This window comes from Lithobates pipiens, unplaced genomic scaffold, assembly GCF_037356315.1.
Source record: "Lithobates pipiens isolate NorthernLeopardFrog02 unplaced genomic scaffold, aLitPip1_a1.2 Scaffold_16, whole genome shotgun sequence".
In the NCBI taxonomy this organism is placed as follows: Eukaryota; Metazoa; Chordata; class Amphibia; order Anura; family Ranidae; genus Lithobates; species Lithobates pipiens.
Window position 1 is genome coordinate 559,799,097 of NW_027507748.1, and position 25,012 is coordinate 559,824,108.

General features: G+C 43.1%; 1 protein-coding gene across 13 annotated transcripts in view; it reads right to left on the bottom strand.

The window, feature by feature from the left end:
• R3HDM2 (R3H domain containing 2) overlaps nt 1–25,012 on the bottom strand; it is a 178,915-nt gene that overhangs the window by 26,883 nt on the left and 127,020 nt on the right. For 9 of the 13 annotated variants that reach the window (XR_013274629.1, XR_013274628.1, XM_077483578.1 and 6 more), the window contains 7 exons: nt 24,164–24,393; nt 22,037–22,200; nt 12,361–12,453; nt 7,428–7,670; nt 4,561–4,687; nt 4,049–4,206; nt 2,069–2,223 (listed from right to left, as the gene is read on the bottom strand). Coding sequence is in view for 11 of the 13 variants with exons in the window: in XM_077483578.1 (XP_077339704.1) it covers nt 2,069–2,223; nt 4,049–4,206; nt 4,561–4,687; nt 7,428–7,670; nt 12,361–12,453; nt 22,037–22,200; nt 24,164–24,393 (1,170 nt within the window). In the remaining 2 variants the exon portion in view is untranslated. The remainder of the gene's footprint in view (nt 1–2,068; nt 2,224–4,048; nt 4,207–4,560; nt 4,688–7,427; nt 7,671–12,360; nt 12,454–22,036; nt 22,201–24,163; nt 24,394–25,012) is intronic. The other 4 variants (XM_077483584.1, XM_077483589.1, XM_077483586.1 and 1 more) reach the window with 1 other exon arrangement.

Consider the following 25,012-nt stretch of genomic DNA (forward strand, 5'->3'; position numbering starts at 1 on the left):
CAATCGATTTTTCCTGTGCTGTACCCACTGTCCGAAAGGTCCTGGTCCACATACTCTGACATGTCAGAACAGAGGCCACCTGCCACAGCGGGACACGGGTCTGAATCAGAGCTTTCCCCAGAAGACGGTGGGGGAGGGGGCATTTTTTACCCCCCTTGCGCCCGCATGTCACTTCCGCCCTGGCAACAAAGGTCTCCAGGACTGCTGACAAAGCGTCCATAGGCACCGCTGGTGCAGGGGAACCGGTTGTCACCACTTAGGGACCTAAGGCAAGTCACACAAAATGTCTACCCTCCTACCTGCCACAGACTGAGTGGCCCACTGCAGGACTTGCCACCCTGACCCAGATACTGCACTGTACTGCTGCTGTCCGCTCTCCCCTGTGTCAGCCACGAGGTGTTCTGTGTAAAAAGCACGCTGTTCTAGAAGGAAACAAGCACCCAGCGCTAGAGGCAAAACAAGCTGAGGCTACTATAAAATGGGCACCAGACCTCCAGAAAATAGCCAAAAGGAAAAAACTGGCTGTGATTACAGAAAAATGGCCACGGTCCACGCAGAGGCCTCCCCACATGGCATACATACCAAAACTCCCCACTATGGCCCAGAAACAGTGAAGAGGACGAGTGGACCCCCAACACCCCAGTGCAGCCCCCTGCCAGGACCCGGAGACCCCCCGGCCAGATACATACACCACACCACCATGTGGCCAGTCACACAGTGGACCATAGCATGGGGAGGAGGGAAGGGACAGGGAAAGAAGGAAGAGAGAGTAACCCCCTAGTCGACCTTCCGGGGAATGCCCAGCTGCTCCATCCTCCAGAGAAAGGTGGAACCATACTTACCCCTCCTGTAGGGACTGCTGGACTAATTCCACGGACAGACCCATTGCCCGAGCAGTACGGGGTGGCCGTCGGCTACGGCACACTGACACAGAGTAGCCCTGTCATATGTGTGCCCCAGAGCATATAGCTCACCGGCCCCTGGATCAGACAGGGCATGTCGTGGCCGACCCAGTGAGTAGCTAAGGTCTGTTCACGCTCGATGGCCAGGCTGGGGAGGCTACCAGGATTTATATTATGCAGCCTGTCACCCAGCCAGTCTCTTGATTGTAGCTCACAGGAATCAAAAATGCAGAAAAAAGAAAAAATTCCCAGGGCCAATGGTCCCACAGGGTAGTCCTTCTACACTAGGCAGAAAAAAACTGAGCTGCTGGATGTAGTGTGAGGGATAATAGCCAGTAGGACCGCCCCCTGGGTGGTACTGTGCAGTTTTGCTGATTTTAACATGTTCTGCCTAGTTTTCTCCTAAAGGGGCGATATAACCCTAAGGTCAAGATGAAGATGCTGTGTCCATCAATGAACGAAAGAGAAACTAAAATTTGAAATAAAGCATTTTGAAGCAAAATAAGGGTCAGTGCCCATCTGCAGCCTTGCCATTGCCCATCCTTGCAGCCTAATCAGTGCCCATCAGCAGCCTTGTCCATAATTGCAGTCTGATCCGTGCCCATCTGCAGCCTCATCTATGCCAGGATAGGACAGAGCTGGATCTCCTGTGTACTCGGCTTGGCTCACAGTCACACCCAGTCCCGCCCCTTTTCTCGGCTCCTATGATGGACACAACAGCAGCCCAATGCCGGGACATCAATGTTAGGAGCCGTCCAGGAGGCGTGACTGAGCCTAGTACATAGTAGACTGCGGCTCTGTGTTACAGTGGCGCTCGCTCCCTCCTTCCCCTCCGAGGCAGCCTATATCGACGTTTCGCCCCTAGTTTAAGGGGGGAAAAGTGTGTTTTATACACCGATAAATACGGTATATTTATGATCAAAAAGGTTCATAGCAACTCTGATTCTGATAAATAACACTGGGTAAAGACACTGGACTGATAAGGAATTGTAGATAACTAGATATGCACAATTACGGAAGCCTTCTGTGCCTAGAGGCTCTGTAAATTAAACTTAAAATTGAGCATATACTAGCTCAAATATGCCTAGAGCAGCATACTGCATTATGCGAATTACTAAATAGATTCCCATACAAGATCTGATGTATAAGAAAAAACAGTGACATACCTGGAACCATTCTGCTGTGCTTGTGGTATAACACTGTAGTAGACTGGCATGCCTCCAGCTGGCATAGTTCCTTGCACAGTCTGATTGGTGGGAACAAGTACAGATTGCTGATAGGTCTGTGGCACAACTCCCTGTGATTCGTTTCCCACTGGAACCTGTTTCAAGGACAAAGCGCATCTTACACAAACACAAACTGATTTATTACCATGGGGCAAATAGCAAGGGTTTACTGTAAACATCTCTAACTAGAAAAATTATTCAATTTAGTTATATAGAGTGGACTGCATTGAACTCGGAGGGCTACAGAATCATGTCAATAGTCCCACATCTGTTGTCCTAATATACAAGGGTGAGTGTAGCCACCCTAGGACAGGAAAAAGGTTACTGGCAAAATCAACAAAATAAAATAAAAAGCTAGGAAAAATAATGCAGCCACCACATCAAAGGATAGTAAGCTCCAAAATATAACATTTTGCACTTTAACCTCTTGCCAACTGTTTAATGCAAATAAGTGGTTGCAAGAAAGGTGTGCTTCAATGACCTGCTGCTGCATAAATGAATCCATGACAGCAGGAGGTTGTGTGCTGAGAGCACACTCACAGCACAATGATGGAGCTGCAACTGGCACAGGGAGCAGTACCCAGAAAGTTTACCTTAAAGCAGAGGTCTGCAGAAAAAAAAATATTAAAAGCCAGCAGCTACAATTACTGAAGCTGCTGACTTTTAATATATGGACACTTACTTGTCCACGGAGCCTGCGATGTCGGCAGCCGCAGGCGATATGTCCGTCGGCTCTCAGCTGCTACCATCCTCAGTGAGGGAATCAGGAAGTGAAGCTTCACTTCTTAGTTCCCTACTGCGCAGTCGCGCTGCACGTCCTCACTGGTCCCTGTTGTGTTCTGGGACCCGTGTGTCTTCCAGAATACAGCAGGAGAGGACAGTGCCAGAAGTGGCGTAGGTCACCGTGAACACCGCGGTGATCTATGCCAGGAAGTGGGAGCAAATACCTGTATTAGACTCCTCCCCCCTGAAAGGTGCCAAATGTGACACGGGGGGGGGGGGGATTCCAAAAAGTAGAAGCCCATTTTTAGTGCATAGAACGCATTAAGAAGAAAAAAAAAAACTTCTACCTTTAGAATTACTTTAAAGCAGAAATAAACACTCCTAACATTTTCAGCCAAGAAAGCTGCCACCCTGGCCTCAGTTTGATTTGCAAATGCAATGGTGCTGCACATGTGATCAGTCATTTGATGGTTTGGTTGAGAGCACAATCAAATGTGACAGTTAGCATTCATGGCATTCAGGGAATAGAATGTTTTTTTGAAATATGTTGGAATAGAAACTTTGACCAAGCAAAAAAATGTCAGTTGACATTTGTACAGAAATATGGCAACTGTCAACTGCACAGACCAATTGTTACGAGTTTGAAATTCTCTGTTCCTTCAAAAACCAGGCAGTTTTCAACAGCAGGACATCGGTGCTGCAAAACGCATATAGGGGCTGTTCTTACGGAAAAATTCTTCTATGTCACCAATGTCCACACACTACTCTCTGTGTCTTATTCAATTTAGTTTTAGGGTCTAAATTTTACAGAAAGCAGACGCTAAATACACATAGTTAAAATACATATATAGGAACCTTCCTGGTATTTACAAAGCCCCTGCGCAGCCAGCCAAGTGACCCAACTTATGTCTAGTGCAGTTACGCAGCACAACCTGGTCTGGTACCCACCCACAGCCTGTCACTGAAGAATAAAACAACATACTGATGACAAACTCTTTGCTCTCGCATCCTGTGACTATGTGTGAATTCAGGACACATTGGCCTGAAGTACTGCTCCCCCCCCCCCCCCCCACCCCCCTGTCTAAATGCAGCTGTATAGGGGATTACAAGAGGCTGAAATCAAGTCAGATTTAATATCTACCTCGAGTACCACTTCAACAATAAATACAATCTTGACACAGATCTGTGTACACTCACCTGATATGAAGGGAGTGGAGTGTACTGCACCATCATGCTTTGCATTTGATTTCCAACACTTGCCCTCTGGTTACTGAGCATTGTAGGATTTTGTGACTGCTGGACACCCATCATTCCCTGGTAAGCAGGTGGCTGGTTGGAAATTATGGACTGCATACCTGTTATATATAAAACAGAAAAAACATGGCAAATTGTAAATAAAGCAAATGTGTGTTACATTAACTTCTGTGCTGTGATATTATTTATTATCAAACATAAAAGACAGGTTATGCATGCAAGACCAAACCTGCAAGTTAGGGGTAAGCAAAACTAATTTTCTTTGATGCACATGGACATTTTAAACATTTTAAAAACCTATTCCCACAAAGAAAGAAAACAAGAGTAGAGGTGAAAAAGGAAGGGAAAATACATGAGAACATTTGTATTATACCCAGTATGATCAAAGAAAACCCAAGATCATTTGTAGACATGTCCATTATTATAAATCCCCCCATGTTTAAAGAACATCTCACCAGGTTGCTGAGGCGGCTGGGTGACCGGCTGATTGCGCTGTGAATTGTAGGCAGCTGGGTGCGAGAGAGGTCGGTATTGCTGGCTAGAGTTTGGGTACTGACCCGTGGGATAATAAGAGACCTGAATCTGAAACAAAAAAAAAATATATATTTAAAAAAAAAAAGGCAGTTAACAGCAGTTTTTAACTGTTGGTCAAACAGGCTCATGTGATCCCAAAAAAACACCATTCAGTAGGCTAGACCTCAGCTCACAAAATAAAACAATCCAACAAAGGTTTCATATAGGTATTCATGGTGGTCACAAGTCAGCATCCCATTCAGTTGTCATACGTAGGAGATCATCAAAAACGGCCAGTGTAAAACCGCCAGATGTTTATTTTAACTAAACACTTACAAAATAAGGAGAATAACAACACTTGTCAAAAACAACTGTCCCGGGGATCATATAGGCCACTTCCTGAATACGCAATGACATCACGACCACAGGCTCCACCCGGTGCATTTTGTCATATATGGAACCTGCGTTGGAATGTTTGACCTTGTGAGAGGAGGTCTTGCCTACTGAACATCTTGGTTTGGAATACCATAAGTCTGTTTGACTCTTTATATGGTGGTGGATCACAGTGATTTCATGGGTCACGGATTGTTATACAACCAATACACCAAGTGACTACACCAAGAGTCTCAGTGATTTTTGGACTTGATTCTCGGACTATCATAGTGGTTTTTATACATGAACTTTATTCATGACTGCCTTTCTTTATTCCTTACCTTTATTTGCAGTGACTTTACACAAACCACTTCATATATAAAATGTGTTGTATTTATGTTATTTATTCACGTTTTTGTATCACATGTAGCGCTGCACTGATCTTTATACTTGCTTTGTGTACAACCAGGCTGTCGGGTCTTTCCCAAACAATCAGTGTTGCGGTTGTAGTTGGCAACACTGATCATTGTATTCTGCTGGCAAAACTACAATAGTATCACATGTAGCACTGCACTAATTTTTATACTTACTTTGAGTAAATTTATGTCAATTGATGTGCTAGCACAGTGTTTCTCTGTTCCAGTCCTCAAGGCGCACCAACAGGTCATGTTTTCAGGCTCTCTGATGAGTTTCACTGCCTTAGTAATTACCACAGCTGTTTCATCTGAGGGAAATCCTGAAAATGTGACCTGTTGGTGCGCTTCGAGGACTGGATTTGAGAAACACTGCGCTAGCACCTGCATCCACAATTCCCCCTTTCTTTTATGGTTGTACACAAATCTATCAATGGAATGGTGTACAACCAGCTAGCCAATACATGGACTGAAATTTGGCTGGTCCCTGCTGAACCGGTCAAATTTCGATCCATGTATGACTGGCTTTAGGGAGCAGAATTATGGAACACACTGTGCATTATAAGAATGTACCTCCAAATAAGATTAGAGGTTATACAAACATTGCTCCTTTCAGGTTAAATATTAAAGCAAATGGATTTTCTATATTCCTCTGAACTGGTTGCACTGTACATAATGTAACATTTAGTTCATTCATGCTTATGCAACTTAAAAATCGTGCAATTTCATTGCGACTTTACCTTACGACGTGATGTGATTTTGATGCAACTTTGTTTACGTCTTTGGCCAATGTGATAATTTTGTTTGTGTTTGACAAAGTCATTAGACGTGTGCAGAATGTAAAAATCAGTTTGGTTACGCTTGTTTTCTACCGAATTCCAAATTTTCAGAATGATTTGAATTTGAAAAATTGATCGACGGACTTGAATTCTGTGTGAATAGCTGGTTAAGTAGCAGGCTAGGGAAGCCAGCCACCACATCCTTAAGAACTGACTTACCAGCTATCAGAGGGTTTCCCTACTAACAGCTGAATATGAAAAAAAAAAAAAAAAAAAGGTCGGCAATGAAAAATAAATAGATGCAAGCGGAACCCCACACCAAAAAAATAAAAAAAAAAACACAAAAGCATGGGGTCCCCCAAAAATCCATACCAGACCCTTATCCAAGCATGCAGCCTGGCAGGCCAGGAAGGGAGGGGGAGGGGGGGGGGAACGAGCGCCCAGGGGAGCCAGAGAGAGTGAGGAGCACACGGGGGAACGAGAGAGCTAGGGGAGGATGACACAGAGGAAGATTGGTGTGGTGGGAGGAGGTACAAGCACGAATCTCACTGTCGCTTTCAATAAAGCATTTGACAGCCATGGGAGGGATGAAGAGAAGAGGCTGTCAGATGTTTTATTGAAAGAAACACAGTGAGATTGGTGCTTGTACCGCCTCCCACCACCACACCGATCTTCCCGTGTCCTCCTCCCCTGGCTCTCTGGGGAGGAAGATGAGGAGAAGCGGCTGTCAGATGCTTTATTGAAAGCCACACAGGGAGATGGGTGCTTGTACCTCCCCCCCACCACTGCACCAATCACCTGTGAGGCTGCCCGCCTTCCCTGCTATGCTGAGGATGCCTGGCCCGATACAACAGGTATCAGATCAAGCATCGGAGCGCATTTGCATGAGTACCGATACTTGTGCAAATGCTTGGTATCGGCGCAACCCTAATTTAGAGTGTAACAATTTCCAGCAAAGCACACCCTCCTTAATCCCCAAAACCTTACCTATGGCAGCAGACAAGGGTTACTCTCCCTTGCAGCTGCTGTCACATTTCAAATTGGCGTGGCTGTGCGAGCAGAGATAGAGTGCCTCTGTAAATTATGCTATTACACCTAACTTATTCTTTTTTTTTTTAAACGTAGTGATCCTCAGGTCAATATTTGTGCTGGTGTACGCACGCCATCACATTATCGCCACATTGGTGTAAGCAAAATTGGTCATGAAGACATTACAACCATATGATATTTCCTTACAACACCTACTTGCTGTGGAGGCTGCATGAATCCCTGTGGTGGCATGACTTGCTGTGTTGGGGAAGGGTGCCCTGAGGAAGGGTAGCCAGTTGGAGGGATGGCTTGTCCCCCAGATGCCATGATGAAGCCCGCTTGCTGGGGATGCTGGGAAATAATAGGTGACTGGTAGATGGCAGTAGAAGGATCAGGAGCCTCAGATGAACCCTGTCGACTGAGAGTCATCTGCCCAAAGTGACTGTTCAAATCATCAGCCTGTCATTAAAACAGGTAAACGAGATAATTAGGTTCTGCACAAACAAATGACCCTATAAAGACAAAGAGCCTGATATGACCAAGTCAAAACAGTGAGCAAACTGCTTGAATGCCATAAAAAGCATATTTTATTCAGCTAAAAGAGACAGATCAGTATTAAGCCATTAATGTAACAGTTATTCATAGGGCAATAGTCAAGCAGATACACATTACCAAAAACAGAAAAGAATGGAACCCTGCTTGTTGAGGTTTACACAGTAAAAAACAATTCAGCTAAGCAGACTTTCAAAGGAGCTCCATACTGCTTTCAAACATTTGTCTTATCACATTTAAATCTCAACTGCACTAACTAATGTATAGCTACTGGAAAGCTGTATCTGGTTTCACATGTGCAACGTCCCTACAACTCCATAGAAAAAGTGCAGGTGGGCAGCATAAGCAGCTTTAATCCACTGGCCTACACTCAATTTTTTTTTTTCAGTTTTTGGTGGAATTTCCATTAAAACCTTAGGCCTGGAAAATACAAATGGGATGGAGCAAGAACATTTATGTTAATTGTGTCTAAGCAGCACCCTGGGATGGAAGGAAGAACAATGTCCTGGTTGAGTGAAGGGCAGGAACTACATTAGGGAAGAAGGATGTCCAGTGCCTCAGACACCATTCTTTTCCCTGTGCAAAACCAAAAAGGGTTTCTTGCAGCAGTGGTTCTCAACCCTGTCCTCAAGTACCTCTAACAGGCCATGTTTGCGTGTTTTCCTTTTTCTTGCACAGGTGCTTTAAATCAGTGTCAATAGCTTGGTATTTTGGGCAGCCATTTTATAGCACACTTTTGAGGACAGGGTTGAGAACCACTGCCTTACAGGATAAGGCTGTCACAGTTCAGGTATCCTCCTCACTGTTACTACAAGGCATGCCACCTTATGTGTGAGAATAGAAAGAGAAAGGTTTCCAATTGGTTCAAATTACAATTTCTGAAGCACAGCGGAGAACCAGATTCAGACCCCACAGAGTCACAGGGGAATTACATGGTAAAATGGTCTTAGTCAAAGAGTGAGAGGCCAACGATCTGTGAAACAAAATTAAAAAAAACAGAAACCTAACCCTTGAAGGTGCCGAGAGAGCTAGACGCTAGTCCAAACCCAGCTGCAGGAAAGAGAATTCACTCCACAAAGAAACTCCAGGGGGTAGAAGCCCCAAGACTCGCATCAAGTGAAGTATGCCTTCTATGTATGATGATAGACCTTGCAAGAAGCAGACTTCATATGCTCTGTTGTAAGAATCACACACTCAGATATACTTGTCCATAAGACTCTGGGCTTCATCAGCCAGGTCAATGAAGCCAGTGACCGTAAGGCAGTGCATCAAATCGATCTTTGGGACAGAAGATTCTGCTGATTTGTTAGCACCCACAAAGCATCTGCCTGGAGTATTACTGAGCCAGGTGTATTACATCTGCCTCTTCTAGTCTGAAGTAATAATGATCAATGGAATGCTCTCACTCTCAATCCTGCAAATCAAATAAGGAAGAACTTTAAAGGAATGGCATAGATCAGGGTGTCTTAATTTTAGAGCCACAAAAGTATCTGCTGCTTCTGCTAGATGGCCCCTATACCTGGAGATAAACCTGTCCAGGACTTGAGAGATGGGAAGCCAAACTTTAATCAGGACGTCAAGGTTGTGGCGTGCAGAAACCAAAAAAAAAAAAAAAAAAAAAAAGACATTTACAAATAGACAGAAAGAGGACTTTGTAGTCTGATCCTTCGGCTGCTTCTGCTAGATGGCTGCTCTTGCCACCAATAGAATCTGATTAGGTTTTCTTTCTGTCCCTCAAAGGGTTTTATAAAGGGTTCCATAGTCCAACACTTTAGCCAAAGGGCCCGACACATTTCCATTGACATGCAAGAAAAGAGAACGGATGCTTCTAGTAAACCATCACAGCTGAAATTTTTCCAGAAGTTCATAAGCAAGGGATCAAGCTTGGCAGCAGTTATATGTCAGTTAAAGGATATTGACCAGTTAGATACGAGTAAGGTCAGTTAGGATCAGATGAAAGACAGGGCCTGTCATCAAGAACATGCATCTCGAAAGGGCCCTGAGGGCTGGTTCACACCAGATGAAGTCTGGTGCATTTTTTTTTTCTGCGTCAAAAACATACTGACAGTTTTATGTGGATTCCAATGTCCCGCAGTTTACACCAGTGCAGTCAACAAATGCATTTTTTCTGTATGAAACATATCTGAAACGCAGCCAAATGCATCGATGCGCCAAAATGCAAATGTCCTCAATTAAGATGTGGAATTAAAAAAGCATTGGCATGCATCAAAAAACACACATTCAGAAACGCATCCAGAATGCAGAAATTGTGGTGTGAACAGGCCCTTAAAGAAAGGCATGTCCCCTACCAGAATAATAAGTGACTTGTTAATGTCATACACTGCCTAATCCTAAATGGGACTAGACCATTTCTGCATAGAATCCTCACTAAATGGATACAAGTCCAAAAAACACTCTGGAGATGTAAACAGCTTCTCAGGATGTTTACAGTCTCCATAGCGAAACAGTTGAAATAGCAAGTGCCATGTGAAAAAGTGTTTGCAGCCTTATGAGTATTTATAAGAGCCAACAAAGTTTTATTTTAATTTTGGGGCAATAGCAGTAGACCAACTCCTTAAGGGTAAGCTAATCAGTCAAGGACTAGAGTGACTGAAAATCAGAGTCCCTGCGGCCAATGGCTTGGAAACCACTAAAACTGTGGAGAAATCAGATATAGTCTGCAGGAGAGGGTGTGAGAGCACATTTGTGGCCTCTGTGATCAGTCAGTAAAATAACTGGGTGATTTGGGTCATAAAACATTGCACGACCATGGGGGGAAAAAAACAAACAAAACCTTCAGTTGAAGGGGTCCAGCCACACCCAATTTAACCAAGGAAGCCCAGAGGGCAGCAGAACATACATTAAAAGCAGAGGATAACATGACTGAATAAAATAAAGATGTTACATCCTCAACAAACAGCCCCAGACCCTTTTGTATGTAAGCTGGGGACAACCAATACAGCAAGACTACCCCTAACCGTGTTTAGAATCAGAACCCAGAGGAGGTAAGGTGACATAAGCTTGGGGTAAGAAAAAAAGTCCTCAGTAACCAAGACAGCTGTTAGCAGGTAAGGGACGGGTGGCTGGAGGTGACCAAGAGTGCATCAAATGCTGAAGTTCCATGCATCTCATATGAAGCAGGATCAACAGTGGGGTGAATAGATGCCTCCTTGATGCTGTACGCTGGGGGAGAGAGAGAGAGAGAAAACTTTCAGCACACATGCCACTCTCCCCAGCTTTAACCCCTTCCATGGCAAAACCAGTGGAAACGGGGACTAAAGGCACTACAGCAACCAATATATTAAGCCAGCTCCAAGGGCTCTGCCTGACCAGCCTAATCACAAAGAAGTCTTCAGAGATGGGGCATGTGCCAGGGCATTGTCAAAGGCTATTGACATAGAAAGTGCTTTACAGCTAACTTTCACCAGAACAGAGTCTCAAAAACAGTGTGTGGGGAACCCAGTCATTAGACTGTCTTCTGTTGAACAGGCAGCTTTCTGCTAAACCGACTGACTTTTGGTGCCTGTAACCCCAGCTTTAGTCTCAACATAGCAGATTTGTTCAAAAGACATCCACCCTAATAGAACGCCAGCAAAAATCTGAGGAATGTGTAGAGGGAACTGCTGTCATGGGCTGGTATAGTTTGTTTGGCAGTGTCCAATCCTTTTCTTGGTGAGAGTATTACCTTGAATTTAAGCCTTCCTATGTCCCTCAATGGAGGGCAACATACAACACTTAAAAAAAAAAAAAAACAACATCAACATGAGCATCACCCATATAATAGGCGCAGCAGTGGGGTGATGTGGGAATCTAAAACATGTAAGAAGTGTAAGTGTTACATAAAGTGGAAGTAAAGTCTTATTTTTAAACTTATACCTATAGGCACAGTGAATATCTCCTAAACTTGCACCATTTTGGCAATATTTACACTGCATGCAGCCAGGTGATGTCAACGGCGCATGTGCTCTGAAGGGATGGCAAACCCATGTTGTACCTTCAGAGCTCTGTGCCACAGGAGTGATGCTATTGTGGCTCTGACAGACAGCTGGAGCAAGCGAAACCTGGAATGAAGAATGGGTGTAAACGGAAGCCCTGTCAGCAGAGACAGCCTGCCGCTTCGTTTGAAGGTAAGCATTGCATAATGTGCTTGTATGTGATGCATACTAGCCCATTATGTCATTGAACTGCAGTTTGTTTTTTAAAGGATGTGGTTTACTAGCGCTTTCAATTATTCTGTCTAGTATTTGAATGTCAGCTTTAGTTGAACTAAATAGACCATTACTAAATTACCAAGGCTTCAAATGCCTGTGCATCGTACCAAAATATATCCTGAAAAAGCCATAAAGGTGGGTACACTATATTAAATGGGTATGCAACCATGTTAAAAGTAAAGTAGTAAAAAATAAACTACTGCTTAAAATGTCAAATGTCTATCAAAACCAAAATTTATGGAATGAAAATAGTGAGATGGCATCCAAACCTATACTCACAGTACCTAAATATATTTTCATTTGAAAGCACTGATAGCTGTTTACCAACTCCTTAAACAAGCAGAGATCCAATAAGATAGGAGGAGGGAACAGTTAAGTGAATATACCAGATTGTACTGCTGGGGAGGTGAAACTGGCAGAAGGACTTGGGGGCAGGAGCTGGCGGAGTACTGGACCGGTTGTGGAGAGGGTTGAAGGGTCTTGGCGCCAGCACAGCAGCATGCAGAGAACAGGACAAAAAAGGGTGGGGTGATGCAATGTGAGAAGATGAAGGGGAACAGTGGTTGGATATTAGGAAAGGGTTAAGGAAAAAAAAAAGAAAAAAAAGAGGGGAAAAAGGGAAAATAATGTTAGTTATGCATTTTATTTCCAAGTTATATATTTAGAAAGACATTTCAAGCAAAGCACTATTTAATTAGTTTTTTTTTATTTTATTCTGGAAGCATGTATTGATATAGGCTTCAAATGAGTCATAACTGTTATGCAATAAAAACATTTCAAAATCATATTGTCATTAACCACCAACGATGAAAAGGACAGCAGAAAAACATTCCCCCCCATCCCATATGAACACACTCCAATATTCCACTACAGCCACACAAATCCCTAATGAATATATGTTAAAATAAACTGGATTCTTCTGAATGATACACATACTAGTACGTCTGCTTAGCTAGAAATGCTACAATCTTATATAGGGCTCTTATTTTCCCCAGTGACAGATTATAGCAGCTGCCAATGAAAAGGCATTAAAACATCCTTCAGTTGTTTATTGCCGTTTGTGTCCTTATTACTGTTTTTCTTTTTCTTTTTTTGTGACCCCCATTTACAGCAAGAGAGAGTCAAGCCAGGCATGCAATGTGCATTTTTCAGGAACTCCCATTAACCACTTAAGGATTGGAAGGATTTGCCCCCTTATTGAACAGGCCATTTTTTATGATATGGCACCGGGTCGTTTTATCTGACAATTGTGTGGTCATTGCAACGCTGTACCCAAACAAAATTGATGTCCTTTTTCTCACCTCTGCATTTTTTACGCTACAAAAAAAAACAAACAAAAAAAAAAAAAAACTAAAAACTAAAAAAATATTCACAAAGGGGCATTCCCAAAAAACACTGTGTACATGCCAGACATACAACGCCGATCCGTGCAAAGTAGCCAACCTGCCACAGTACAACTGCAGTGGGCAGTCCATAACTAAAGTCACTGAGGCCAAAAACGTGCGATTCTGCCCCAAAGGTGCTCCTGGACTGAGCTTGATACCCAAGCGACAACACTTAGGTGTGAACATGTCCATTGAGAATAAAATCATCTTAATGTTGTCTTTATTTAGGACAGAGATTTTCCAGGATACTAATCCTAGACATCTGCAGTCTAATTTGAGGTCCAATTAAAAGGCAGCTTGGTACCCAGAACGTGGCTATTCTGGTTTTGTGCACATCTAAAAGAATGCCAATACTCTTGTTACAACACTTGGCCTAATCATGTAATTAGAGAAAAGTCCCTCCTACTCAGCATGCCAATTTGTTTATCACAGGCATTAAAGCAGAACTATAGGAATTTTTTTTTTTTCATTGTGGTTAGAAGCAAGGGATATAGCCCCGATCAGATTTTTTTTTCCTTTGTAGAGGTGCACCGAATGGAAATTTTGGTGCCAAATCCAAAAACCAAGGGCGCACTTGGCCAAAAAGCGAAAGTTTTTAAAAAATATAAATGTTTTATATATTATGTTCAACTTTTTAATTAATATCCATTTAAATCAATATGAATTTATAGTCAGCCACTATTGGCACCTTTAGCACAAGAAAAGCTCAAGAAAAATATATTCCTTTAAATTCTATGTATTGTCAGCACACGGGTCCGTTTGGGCTTCCATTGTGGCGTTAAAAATCCTGCTTGCTGCATTTTTGGTTATAAAAAAAAAAAAATCTCCCAGTAGAAATGCGTTGAAAACGCAGCAAGAATGCATCATTAACGCACCTGTGTTATGTTTCTGATGCTGTTTTTAAGTCACATTGACCTATGAAAAACACACCATAAGCACTGCAAAATCATGTTAAAATCACGTGTTTTTGGTGCCATTATCGAATGCCGATAACACCTGTTTCGGCGGTGGAAATTTTGGTGCATCTCTGATTTTTTTTGTTCGTCATCTGTGTCCCATTGCAGAGATTTCCCTTTACTGCCTGTCCCATAGCTAAACAGGAAATGAGGAAATCCCTGCAAATTAAGGGAATCACAACAGAAAGACCCCCAGATCACAAGAACTACTGTCCTTATTGGTAGATTTCCTCTATTACTTTTCTGGGGGTAAACCAAAATTTGTGAGTTTCTTTATTTTCAATGATAATGATAAACTGGGAAAATAGAGAGTATGAATCTCTTTAACTGGGACACAGACAGCAATAAAAACTGACAGGTGCTCCAAACCTTCTCAACTCTATCCTAAACTAGAAAAAAAGTTTAACCTTTAATTATGTGTTAACCACTTGCTTACTAGGCACTGAATTCCCCCCCCGACCAATCTTCAGTTTTCAGCTTTGTCACTCTTTGAATGACGACAATTGCGCGGTCATACAACATTGTACCCAATTGAAATTGTTATCATTTGTTTCACACAAACAGAGCTTTCTTTTGGTGGTAATAAATATCACAGCTGGGATTTTTATTTTTTTGCTAAACAAAAAAAATGGAAAAAAAAAAAAAAAATCATGTTTCATATTTTGTTATAAAATTTTGCATACAAGTCATTTTTCTCCTTCATCGATATGCGTTGATGAGGTGGCACTGATAGCCACAGATAAGGCGGCACTGATAGGTACCACTGATGTACAGCACTGTTGATCAGGCACTGACTGTGGGCACTGATAGGTGGCGCTGGTGGGCATGGATAGGCGGCACTGTTGTCTACTGCTTGGTGGCACTGGCAGGTGGCACAGGTGAGCACTGAGGAGCTGGTGGCAGCTCTCCGTGATCGGGACTGATGTCCCTCTCACAGCCGCCGGTGATCAGATTTTTTTTCTCCCCACGCTGTCAGCGTGAGGAGAAATAAAAAAAAAACAAAAACAGGATTTTTATAACAGCTTACCTGTAAAATCCTTTTCTTTGAAGTACATTACAGGTCACAGAGCCATAGTAGTTACTATGTGGGTTATAGGCCACCTTCAGGTGATGGACACTGGCACGCCCTAACACAAAAAGTGCACTCCCTATATAACCCCTCCCACTACTGGGAGTACCTCAGTTTTGTAGCAAAGCAATACACGTGGGAGGGACCTTTGTATCCCGTGATGTACTTCAAAGAAAAGGATTTTACAGGTAAGCAGTTATAAAAATACTATTTTCTTATCGTACATCCCGGGACACAGAGCCATAGTAGTTAATATGTGGGATGTCCCATAGCAATGCCAACTGAAGGCTGACACAAAAAAAAAGTAGGACACCAGGAGACAAGAGGACTTCTACTGCAGCCTGCAGTACACTGCGCGCAAAGGAGATATTCCTCATGACCTTTTACATCTACTTGATAGAATTTGGTAAATGTATGGACTGAAAACCAAGTTGTGGCCTTGCAGATCTGAGCCATGTAGGAATGGTGATGCACTGCCCAAGAAGCACTAACAGCCCTGGTGATGTGCGCTTTAATATGAAAAGGAGGAATTTTCCTCTTTAAACCATAAGCTTGAACAAATCACTTGACAAATCCATTTAGAAATAGTAGATTTCGACGCTGCCTGTCCTCATTTAGGACCGTCTGGCAACACAAACAAAATATCTGTTTTACGAATCTGAGCGGTCACTTTCAAAACAGACCTTGACCGCTCTCATCACATCAAGAGAACGTAGTGACCTCTCTTCCACAGAATGAGGTTCTGGAAAAAATGAAGGTAGAACAATATCCTAGTTTAAATGAAAACCTTATCCTTATGAATAATCAAATATGGCTCTTTACAAGAAAGAGCAGCCAACTCCGATACTCTTCTTGCAGAAGATATGGCAACCAAGAAAATGATTTTCCTCGTCAAAAGGACTAAGGGAATATCTTGTATTGGCTCAAAAGGCTGTTTTTGTAATGCCGACAGGAATAAATTTAAGTCCCAAGGGTTCAGGGGTGGCTTGACTGGAGGATTAATCCGTGTTACCTCCTGAATAAAGTTACGGACCAGAGTGTGAAGCAAGTGGTCACTGAAAAAAACACCGATAAGGCTGACACCTGGCCTTTGATAGTACTCAAGGCCAGCTTCATTTCTAATCCCCTGTGTTGGAATTCAAGGATCCCACCCATGACATATTTCCGGGGGTGCCAACCCCTGGATTCACACACCTTCCAGACTCTAGCAGGGATATGCAATTAGCGGACCTCCAGCTGTTGCACAACTTCAAATCCCATGAGGCATAGCAAGACTCTGACCGCCACAAGCATGACACCCAGAGGCAGAGGCATGATGGGACTTGTAGTTTTGTAACATCTGGAGGTCCGCTAATTGCAGATCCCTGCTCTATAGAATATGACTCTGGAGGCTGACTTCTTAGCATTAACCATAGTAGAAACTACTGAAGCTTACAGCCCACAATCTTTCAGAATGTGGGTCTCAATAGCCAAACCATTAAATTTAGCATTTGTAAGGTAGGATTCGGATACTGGACCTGGCGAGAGGTCTGGCCATAGTGGTAGGGTTTAAGGGTCCCCTACCGCCATCTTTATGATCTCCTGGGCCACGCTGGGGCCAAAAGAATCACCTCCTTCCCTTCTTGTTTGATCCTGTGAAGAAGACATGCAAGCAGAACAGGAGGGAATGCATTAATCATTGAAAACTGATCCCATGGAAAAAACAAGGCATCTGTTCCGTATGCCAACCGATCCCTTGTCCTTGACACAAAGTTGTCGATCTTGTTGTTGAACCTGGACGCAAACAGATCCACGTCCGGAACTCCCCATCTTAGACATATTGACAGGAAGAGGTCGGGGTGAAATGACCATTCTCTCTGAACAATTGTTGGCGACTCAAGTAGTCTCCCTGCCAATTCTCTATTCCTGGAATGAAAATTGCCGATAGGCAAGGAGCGTTTTCTGCCCAAGATAGTATACGATTCACCTCTCTCTCTGGGCTGCATGACTTCTCGTGCCCCCTTGCTGATTGATATAGGCCACTGCTATTGCACTTGGATTGGATCCTGACAGGACAATTCCATAATCTGAGCATCCAGGCCTCTAGGGCCAGACTTACTGCCCGAATCTCTAGAATATTGATGGGCAAGGTCCTCTCTGATTTTGACCATTTCCCTTGGACCGATGCTTCTTCCAGGACTGCTCCCCAGCCCAGGAGGCTGGCATCTGTTACCACCTTCCAGGTGACTGGTAGAAAGGATTTTCCTTTTTGAAGATTCCTGGATATCAACCACCAATTGAGGCTCTGGTGCACTTTGAGGGATAAACGCATTGGGAAGTCTAGAGCTTGGACCTCTTGTTCCAAGTTGACAGGATACTGTTTTGCAGCAGTCTTGAATGAAACTGCACATAAGAAACGGCCTCGAAAGAAACCACCATCTTTCCCAATAACTTCATGCAAAGTTGAATAGAAGGAGGATTCTTTTTTGTTTTGACCAACTTAATCAGTTCCTTTATGGAACCGATCCTTTCCTGGGGCAAACATACCTTCTTCTGAACTGTATCTATGATCAGCCCCAAGTACTGCAATCTCCTTGACGTTTTAAGGAGGATTTCTCTAGGTTGAGAATCCAAACTAGGTATTCTAGGTAGCTGACTGCGATGACCAAACTTTGGTTTAAGCGGATTACCGACTGATTTATCAAGAGTAGATTGTCTATGTAGGCTAGTATCGTTATACCTTGAGCCCTTAACCTGGCTAAAGGAGGGGTCCGGACCTTTGTAAACACTCGAGGTGCAGTAGCTAGACCGAAAGGCAGAGCTGCAAACTGAAAATAAAGATTTTCTACCTCGAACCATAGAAATTTCTGGTGAGTGAGGAAAATTGGCACAGATAAGCATCCTTGATGTCAACTGACGCCAGAAATTCCCCCCCTTGTAGGATGAAGAATACTGATCGGATTGACTCCATTTGAAAGGAACGGATATTCAAAAACTGGTTTAGATCTTTGAGATTTAAAATGGGTCTGACATCCCCGTTTGGTTTTGGAACCGTGAAAAGGTTTGAATAAAACCCTAGGGGACCACCGATATCACTGAGACAAGAGATGATCCAAAGCTAGAAAGAGACTTTTTTCACTGGGTCTCTGGGAATGTTTGATCTGAGAAAATGAGATGACGGGAACCCTTGGAACTCTAGTTTGTAACCTAGAGAAATTGAGGAAGCCACCCATCTGTCTTGACATTGTTCTTGCCAGTCCCTTAAAAACTGTAGAAGTCTTCCCCCCCACCACTCGAGCGAGCAGGGGTGACCCTGAGGTTTACCTCTTGAACCTGACGGTGGAGGCTGTTGTGACTGCCTGGAGGCTGATGCCCCAGGCACTGGAGAAGAAGCACTTTAAAAATAAAAATGCTTAAACTCCTTTTTAACCAGTAAAAAGGGAACTTTTTTCATTATAAATTCTTCGGATATACTTATTCAGATCGTCTCCAGATAACCATTCACCATGAAATGGGAAACTGGCCAAGAACTTTTTGTATGGCACTTCGGCTGACCAATTTTTCAACCATTGGATGCTACGCACATGTACCAGCCCTAGCATGAGCCGTGAGGCCTGGAGAATGGAATCTTTAATAGCGTCTACTGTAAAATACAATGCTTCTGATATCCCAGTCAAATCCTGGGCCTGCTGATCAGGAATAACTTTGAGTACCTCTATAAACTGGTCCTTTAAGGACTGAAATACTCTGATCGCTACCAGCACAGGCTGAACGACTGAACCTGCAAGCGAAATATAGCTTTTAAAAAGGAATTCCAACTTATCAGTTGGATCCTTTAGCATATGAGCATTGCCTACTGGACAAGTCAGGTTTTTGTTTACAGAGGATATGGCAGCGTCAACTGCTGGAATTCCCCATTTCTTTTAGAACTCTTCCTCCATAGGATAAAGTATTGAAAACTTTTTTTGGGAGGGAAAAACTGTTTATCTGGGTGCTCCCACACAGAATATATAAGTTTTTTTAGCCATGAATGGATAGGAAAAGCATGAACAGAATGTGGAGGCTTTAGTGAACCCAAACCAGAAGTGGGCTCAGCGACTGACTGCGTTATTGGCAGTAACCCCGATCCTTCCATATTAGGTTCTTCAGAAGAGGAGACATCAGCCTCTTCCTGGTCCTTTGAGAGAAATTTCACATCCCTCACCCCTTTTTCCTCAGCATGAGGGTCCAGAGCAATGGACGGGATCTGCTACCCCTAGCATCAATTTGTGCTCCAAACTTAAAATGGTTGAAGAAAAAAACCTCCTTAGTAATATACACAGGAGCTGCAGTTTTAAATGCAGCTGCAACACTTGCCCCTCCTGATCGCTCACTCCTACCAGCCAGATTACTCTTTTTTTAGACTGTTCTAGGCTGACGTCTGACTATAGTCCTTCTAGAGCCGTTATTTGAGGTGTTTTTAATCCCCTTCCGACCATAGCCTGATGCACAAAGCAACAATGGTGCCTTTTAAAACACACCTTCCATGCTGGGCGTTGGAGGATGCCAACACCACTCTAAGCCCCACCCCCATCTTCTATGGCCCTTCCTCCTTTCAAAAAAAATTTTTTTTCCCAATCCAGTGCCGATCCTATGGGATCCGCAGGGAGAGAGGCAGTAATGGCAAATGGGGGGGGGGGGGGGGGCCTGGAAGTTGCCGAGTGGCGTACCGTTCGCGCTTTTTTATTTTATTTTAAGCACTTCCTCAAGAAGAGGGGAAAAAAACGGTATGGGGCATCTGGTGGGGAGGTAAAACCCCCCCAGACTTACTGCCGGCCGGAGGAAGAAAAAACTGCAGTTTCCTTGACACATCGTGAGCTCTCTGAGAAGCAAGAGGCGGTAAGTGCTCAATACAGCCCCCAGTGGTGGCATATAGGCATGACAACATTTACTAAATTAAAGGAGACATAAGAAAAATCTTAAAAAATTTCTTAGAAAACTCCACTTACCTTTCCTACCGCAGGGTTTTCTGTGGTAAACCAACAGACCCAATCTTCACCCTTCACGGCCTGTTCCGTTAAACCTTCAGGAACTGGGGATCCTTGAGGAAACCCACAATCCTGGACCTGTAATAGCACCACCGCCAGTAAAACTTTATGGCCTTAATACCAAAAAGTACTGAATCCCGGGGTCCAGCTCTCTAAAAGAGTGTTACAGGCAAGACCTCGTTTCTTTGGATACAAGGCCCGGGTACCATTCAATTTGGCCAAAAAGACATGGATGGATGGATGGAATGGATCCGGCTGCATGGCTAGCCCCCAGCAAGGATTGCTCCAGTGGAGTTCAGCACAGCAGACCAACACCTTAGACACTGGCAAAAAAACTGAGGCACTCCCAGTAGTGGGAGGGGTTATATAGAGTGCACTTTTTGTCTTAGGGTGTGCCAGTGTCCATCACCTGATGGTGGCTCTGTGTCCCGTGATGTACGATAAGAAATAGCAGATTATCGGCTCTGTTTATTATCACATGAAAGACTGTCATTGGCTGACAGCTGATCACGTGGTAAGGGGTTCGGGATTGGCCCCTTACTCCAATCTGTGATCCAGCAAGTCTCAGACTTGCTGATCAGAGCAAGCCGCCTGTGCCCTGCAGGCCGCTCGGGCACAGGAGGATGTCAATAAATGTACCCCTGGCAAAACAGGTCCTGAAGTCACTTTTTAAGCCTAAATATTCTTTGCATAAGGAAAGGAATGTTTATAATAAGAGCTGTGAATGTGGAAAATATAATTATATAATTATATATATATATATATATATATATATATATATATATATATATATATATATATATATATATATATATATATATATATATATATATGGGAGAACGATCAGACCCTCCACTGTCCTCTATGGAGTGTCGGGTTGGCCTGTTTATTGCAGCCGAGATCCGATCCACTAAAAACATATGGATAGGGATCTGTTCCCAATCCGTGTAGCGAATCAGATTTGATGGCCTTTGGGTGTAAACGGATCGCCTATATCGGACAACGGGCTGTGTCTGTGTTCGCTCTGCAGAAGCCATCCACCTGCTCAGAAGGTATCAGCAGACAGGTTCCGCCATGTGTGAAATGGACCTAAGGGTTTTCTTGCTTTAAATCTGGATTTAGAGTTTTGAGGATACAGTTTTATTTTTGTCTTTTGGTTGAATTTGATGGACGGGTGTTTTTTTTTTCAACCAGATTATGTAACCAAGTGAAGAAACCATATGTTTAGATGATTTTTGTATAACCAATTTACCTAATTTTTACCTAATTTAATCAATTTAACTTCTTTTCTTTTCTTCACAGGGGTCCAAGATTAGTTTAAGTTGCATTTCTTTAAAGCATCTGAGTGCAAACAAAGTTATCTCACAACATATAGGGTAAAGTTATGAAAAGAGCAAAGAGTAATCAACCTTGGATGATGGCATTTTAAGGTTCAGGTCGTTTAATGATTTAAAGGTGTACGCTACACTTATTATTCAGCTCAGATCAACAGAAATACATGAAAGAACATGGCAAAAATAAGCAAGGTAGAAAAGCATCAAACAACCCAAAATAATAATTAAAAGGATAGCGTGAAGGAGACAGTAGATGTATGAAGAGTGACAGGATGTAGAAGCTGGACTGGATAACACTGTCTGGTGACTCACCTGTGACATTAAGTGGTTATTCATGGATTGTTGCTGAGGAGTGGGTGGAAGTGCCTGGTGAGGATGTGGATGTTGTTGCTGTGCAGTGCATGGTATGACGCTTCTAGTGGACTGCTGCGAGGAGGCGGCTTGGCTGCATACTTCTGGGGTGCTGATTGGCAAGCCTGCCAGAACAAACAGCAAAGAGTAAATTAGAAATAAAATTTCAGTTCCAAAATATGGGCGACTGCTTCACTGTTGTCATTACTATAATACCATATAAATTAAACTGCAACAAAACAGAAAACCAGATATACAGACTTGCACAAATAGCGTAAAGAAAAAAAAAGGGGCACTGACCAATGAGTCCAGCAATGACTAAAAAGATAAACCAACTAGACAACACTTTTTTGTTTTTTTCGGTCTGTGTCTTAGTTGTCATTTCTGGTGACCATTATCCTTGTGTTATTAAAGTGGTTGTTAACCCACATTTCATAGTTTATACAATCCTCCTCGTCTCCTAAGGATATGTCCCCCGTGTGCGTGTTTTATTATAAGTCCTCCATTACCTTATCTCAGAGCGCCGCGCTCAAGTGACAGAGATTCCCCAGCTGACATCAGTCTGTAGGGGAGGAGGAGAGAGCTGAGTGCTGATCTGCGCTCTGAGATGAGGTAAAGGACTTATTATTTTAATAAAAACACACAAACAGGTGGACATAGTTTAAGGAGACCAGTGGGATTGCATGAACCAGGGATATGCAATTAGCGGACTTTCAGCTGTTGCAAAAGTCCCATCATGCCTCTGCCTCTGGGTGTCATGCCTGTGGCTGTCAGAGTCTTGCTATGCCTCATGGAACTTGTAGTTCGCAACAGCTGAAGGTTCGCCAATTGCATATCCCTGGTATAAACTATGAAATGTTATCTCAGCAGCAGGAGGGGGGGCAGTTCCCGACACAGGAGCCGACAGGCAGGGAGGGTGGAGGGAGAAGAGGACGTCAGAAGAGACGCTGACGATGGAGGCACGCAAGTTGATCACGTCAAGGTTCAGCAGCCATGATATACTGTGATGAGCTTACAGGGGGAAGGTATAGCCAGACAGGATCAGCCTGGTGTTTTATGTGTTACAGGGGGCCAAATGACCTGCTTTAAGGGAACAGGATCCAATCTTTTTTTTTTAGGTTACCAAAAACGCTTTAACCACTTCAGCCCTGGAAGATTTGGCTGCTCAATGTATTCTTCTACATATTTTTGGAAATAAAAATCACAATAAGCATATATTGATTGGTTTGTGCAAAAGTTATAGCATCTACAAATTAGGGGATAGATTTGTGGCATTTTTTTTTTTTTTACTAGCAATGGCGGTGATCAGCGATTTTTATTTTATTTTTATTGGGACTGCAACATGGCGGACAGATCGGACACTTGACACATTTTTTGAGACCATTGGCATTTCTACAATAATCAGTGCTATAAACATGCACGGATTACTGTGTAAATGTCACTGGCAGGGAAGGGGTTAACACTAGGGGGTGATCAAGGGGTTAACTGTGTCCTAGGGAGTGATTCTAACTGAAGGAGGGAGGGGCCTGACTGGGTGAGGAGAGCGATCGTTGTTCATAATTAGTATGAACAGATCGCTCTCCTCAACCCTGATGGCACGGAGATCTGTCTGTTTACATTGACAGATCTCATTCCGTCTCTGTGTGGAGTGATTGTGGGTGCATCTGCTTCGGCACTGTGCCCCGCGCACCCCCTAATGGTCAAAAGGCGAAGGGAGCCAACCTTCTGCAGTACAACTGCAGCAGCTGGTGAGGAAGGGGTTACGTTTTCTCCCAGAGTACTGAACATAAAAAAACAGAAGGGATTCCAATACTTCCCCACCATCCAAAGCTCAAAGTAAAAAAAAAAAAAAAAAAAAATGCTTGGGCTGGGAGTTTCACTTAAAAAAAAATTACAATACTACAATGCTCAAACAGGATGTTTTTTTCCTTTTCGGTGATGAAAGGTTTACTGTAAGCAATAATGATCTAACTGGCTATCAAAACCAATAGTAGAACAGCTGGTCATTTACAACTTTGAAAACAAGTGTTCAAAAACACCAAATCATGAAGTGGGAAGAAAAAATGCTTTAAAACAGTGATATGTCACCTGGTCGGCCAGTCCGGTTGGCCGCGTTCTTATTGCTGCCAATGCTATCTCCCCTGGTCAGGATAGAAATGCCACTGAAGCTGCTGGCTTTGGTTACTGGAGGACGCATATTGCGGCAGGAACCATCTGAGTCTGTGCTGCTCCAAGGTCTTGGATCCAAAGATTTCAGTTCACTTTCAGTACTGCTCTGTCGACTACCAGGGCCTCTATTCAGAAATTCTCTGTTGCCTCTACAGGTAAAAACAATGGATGCATTAACGTATATATTAATTTTACGCCTTTAATTTCTGCAGTAAGACAGCTCTTTTTAGAAAGCAGGGAAATGAAAACTATAATATTGTGCATAGGGAATAAATATTTCCCAAACAGCTGTAGAACAGTTAATCTGGTTGCCAAGAGTCACACCCAAACTGTTCCGATTTTTACAGAAAAGTCTCACTATGCTTTCTGGTTGCAACAGGAAATTTCTTTATATCCACAACATTCTTTTCCCCTAACCCAAATGTTCCGCCATCCTATCATTCACAAGGAGAGAATATTGAAATAATCAGAACTCCCTGAAAATAAATGTAAAATGGTTAAAACTGAAGCTGCTACATGCAGTCACCCAGAAATTAGTATGAAAGGAGAAACGAAAGCTTTCAGTGGACAAATGCAGAGTTGCTAGAAGCACTGTTAAAACCACAACGATGGATGAGTATTACATTGGTACTGGGAAGGGGCAATGCAGTTGTTTCTTGTAACGATAAATACAGTTTAAAAAGCTTTAAAATATATTTATATATCTGGGTACTGAAAAACATGCACAGAAACGCATTTTATCCACTTTCTCACTAATATAGACATTAA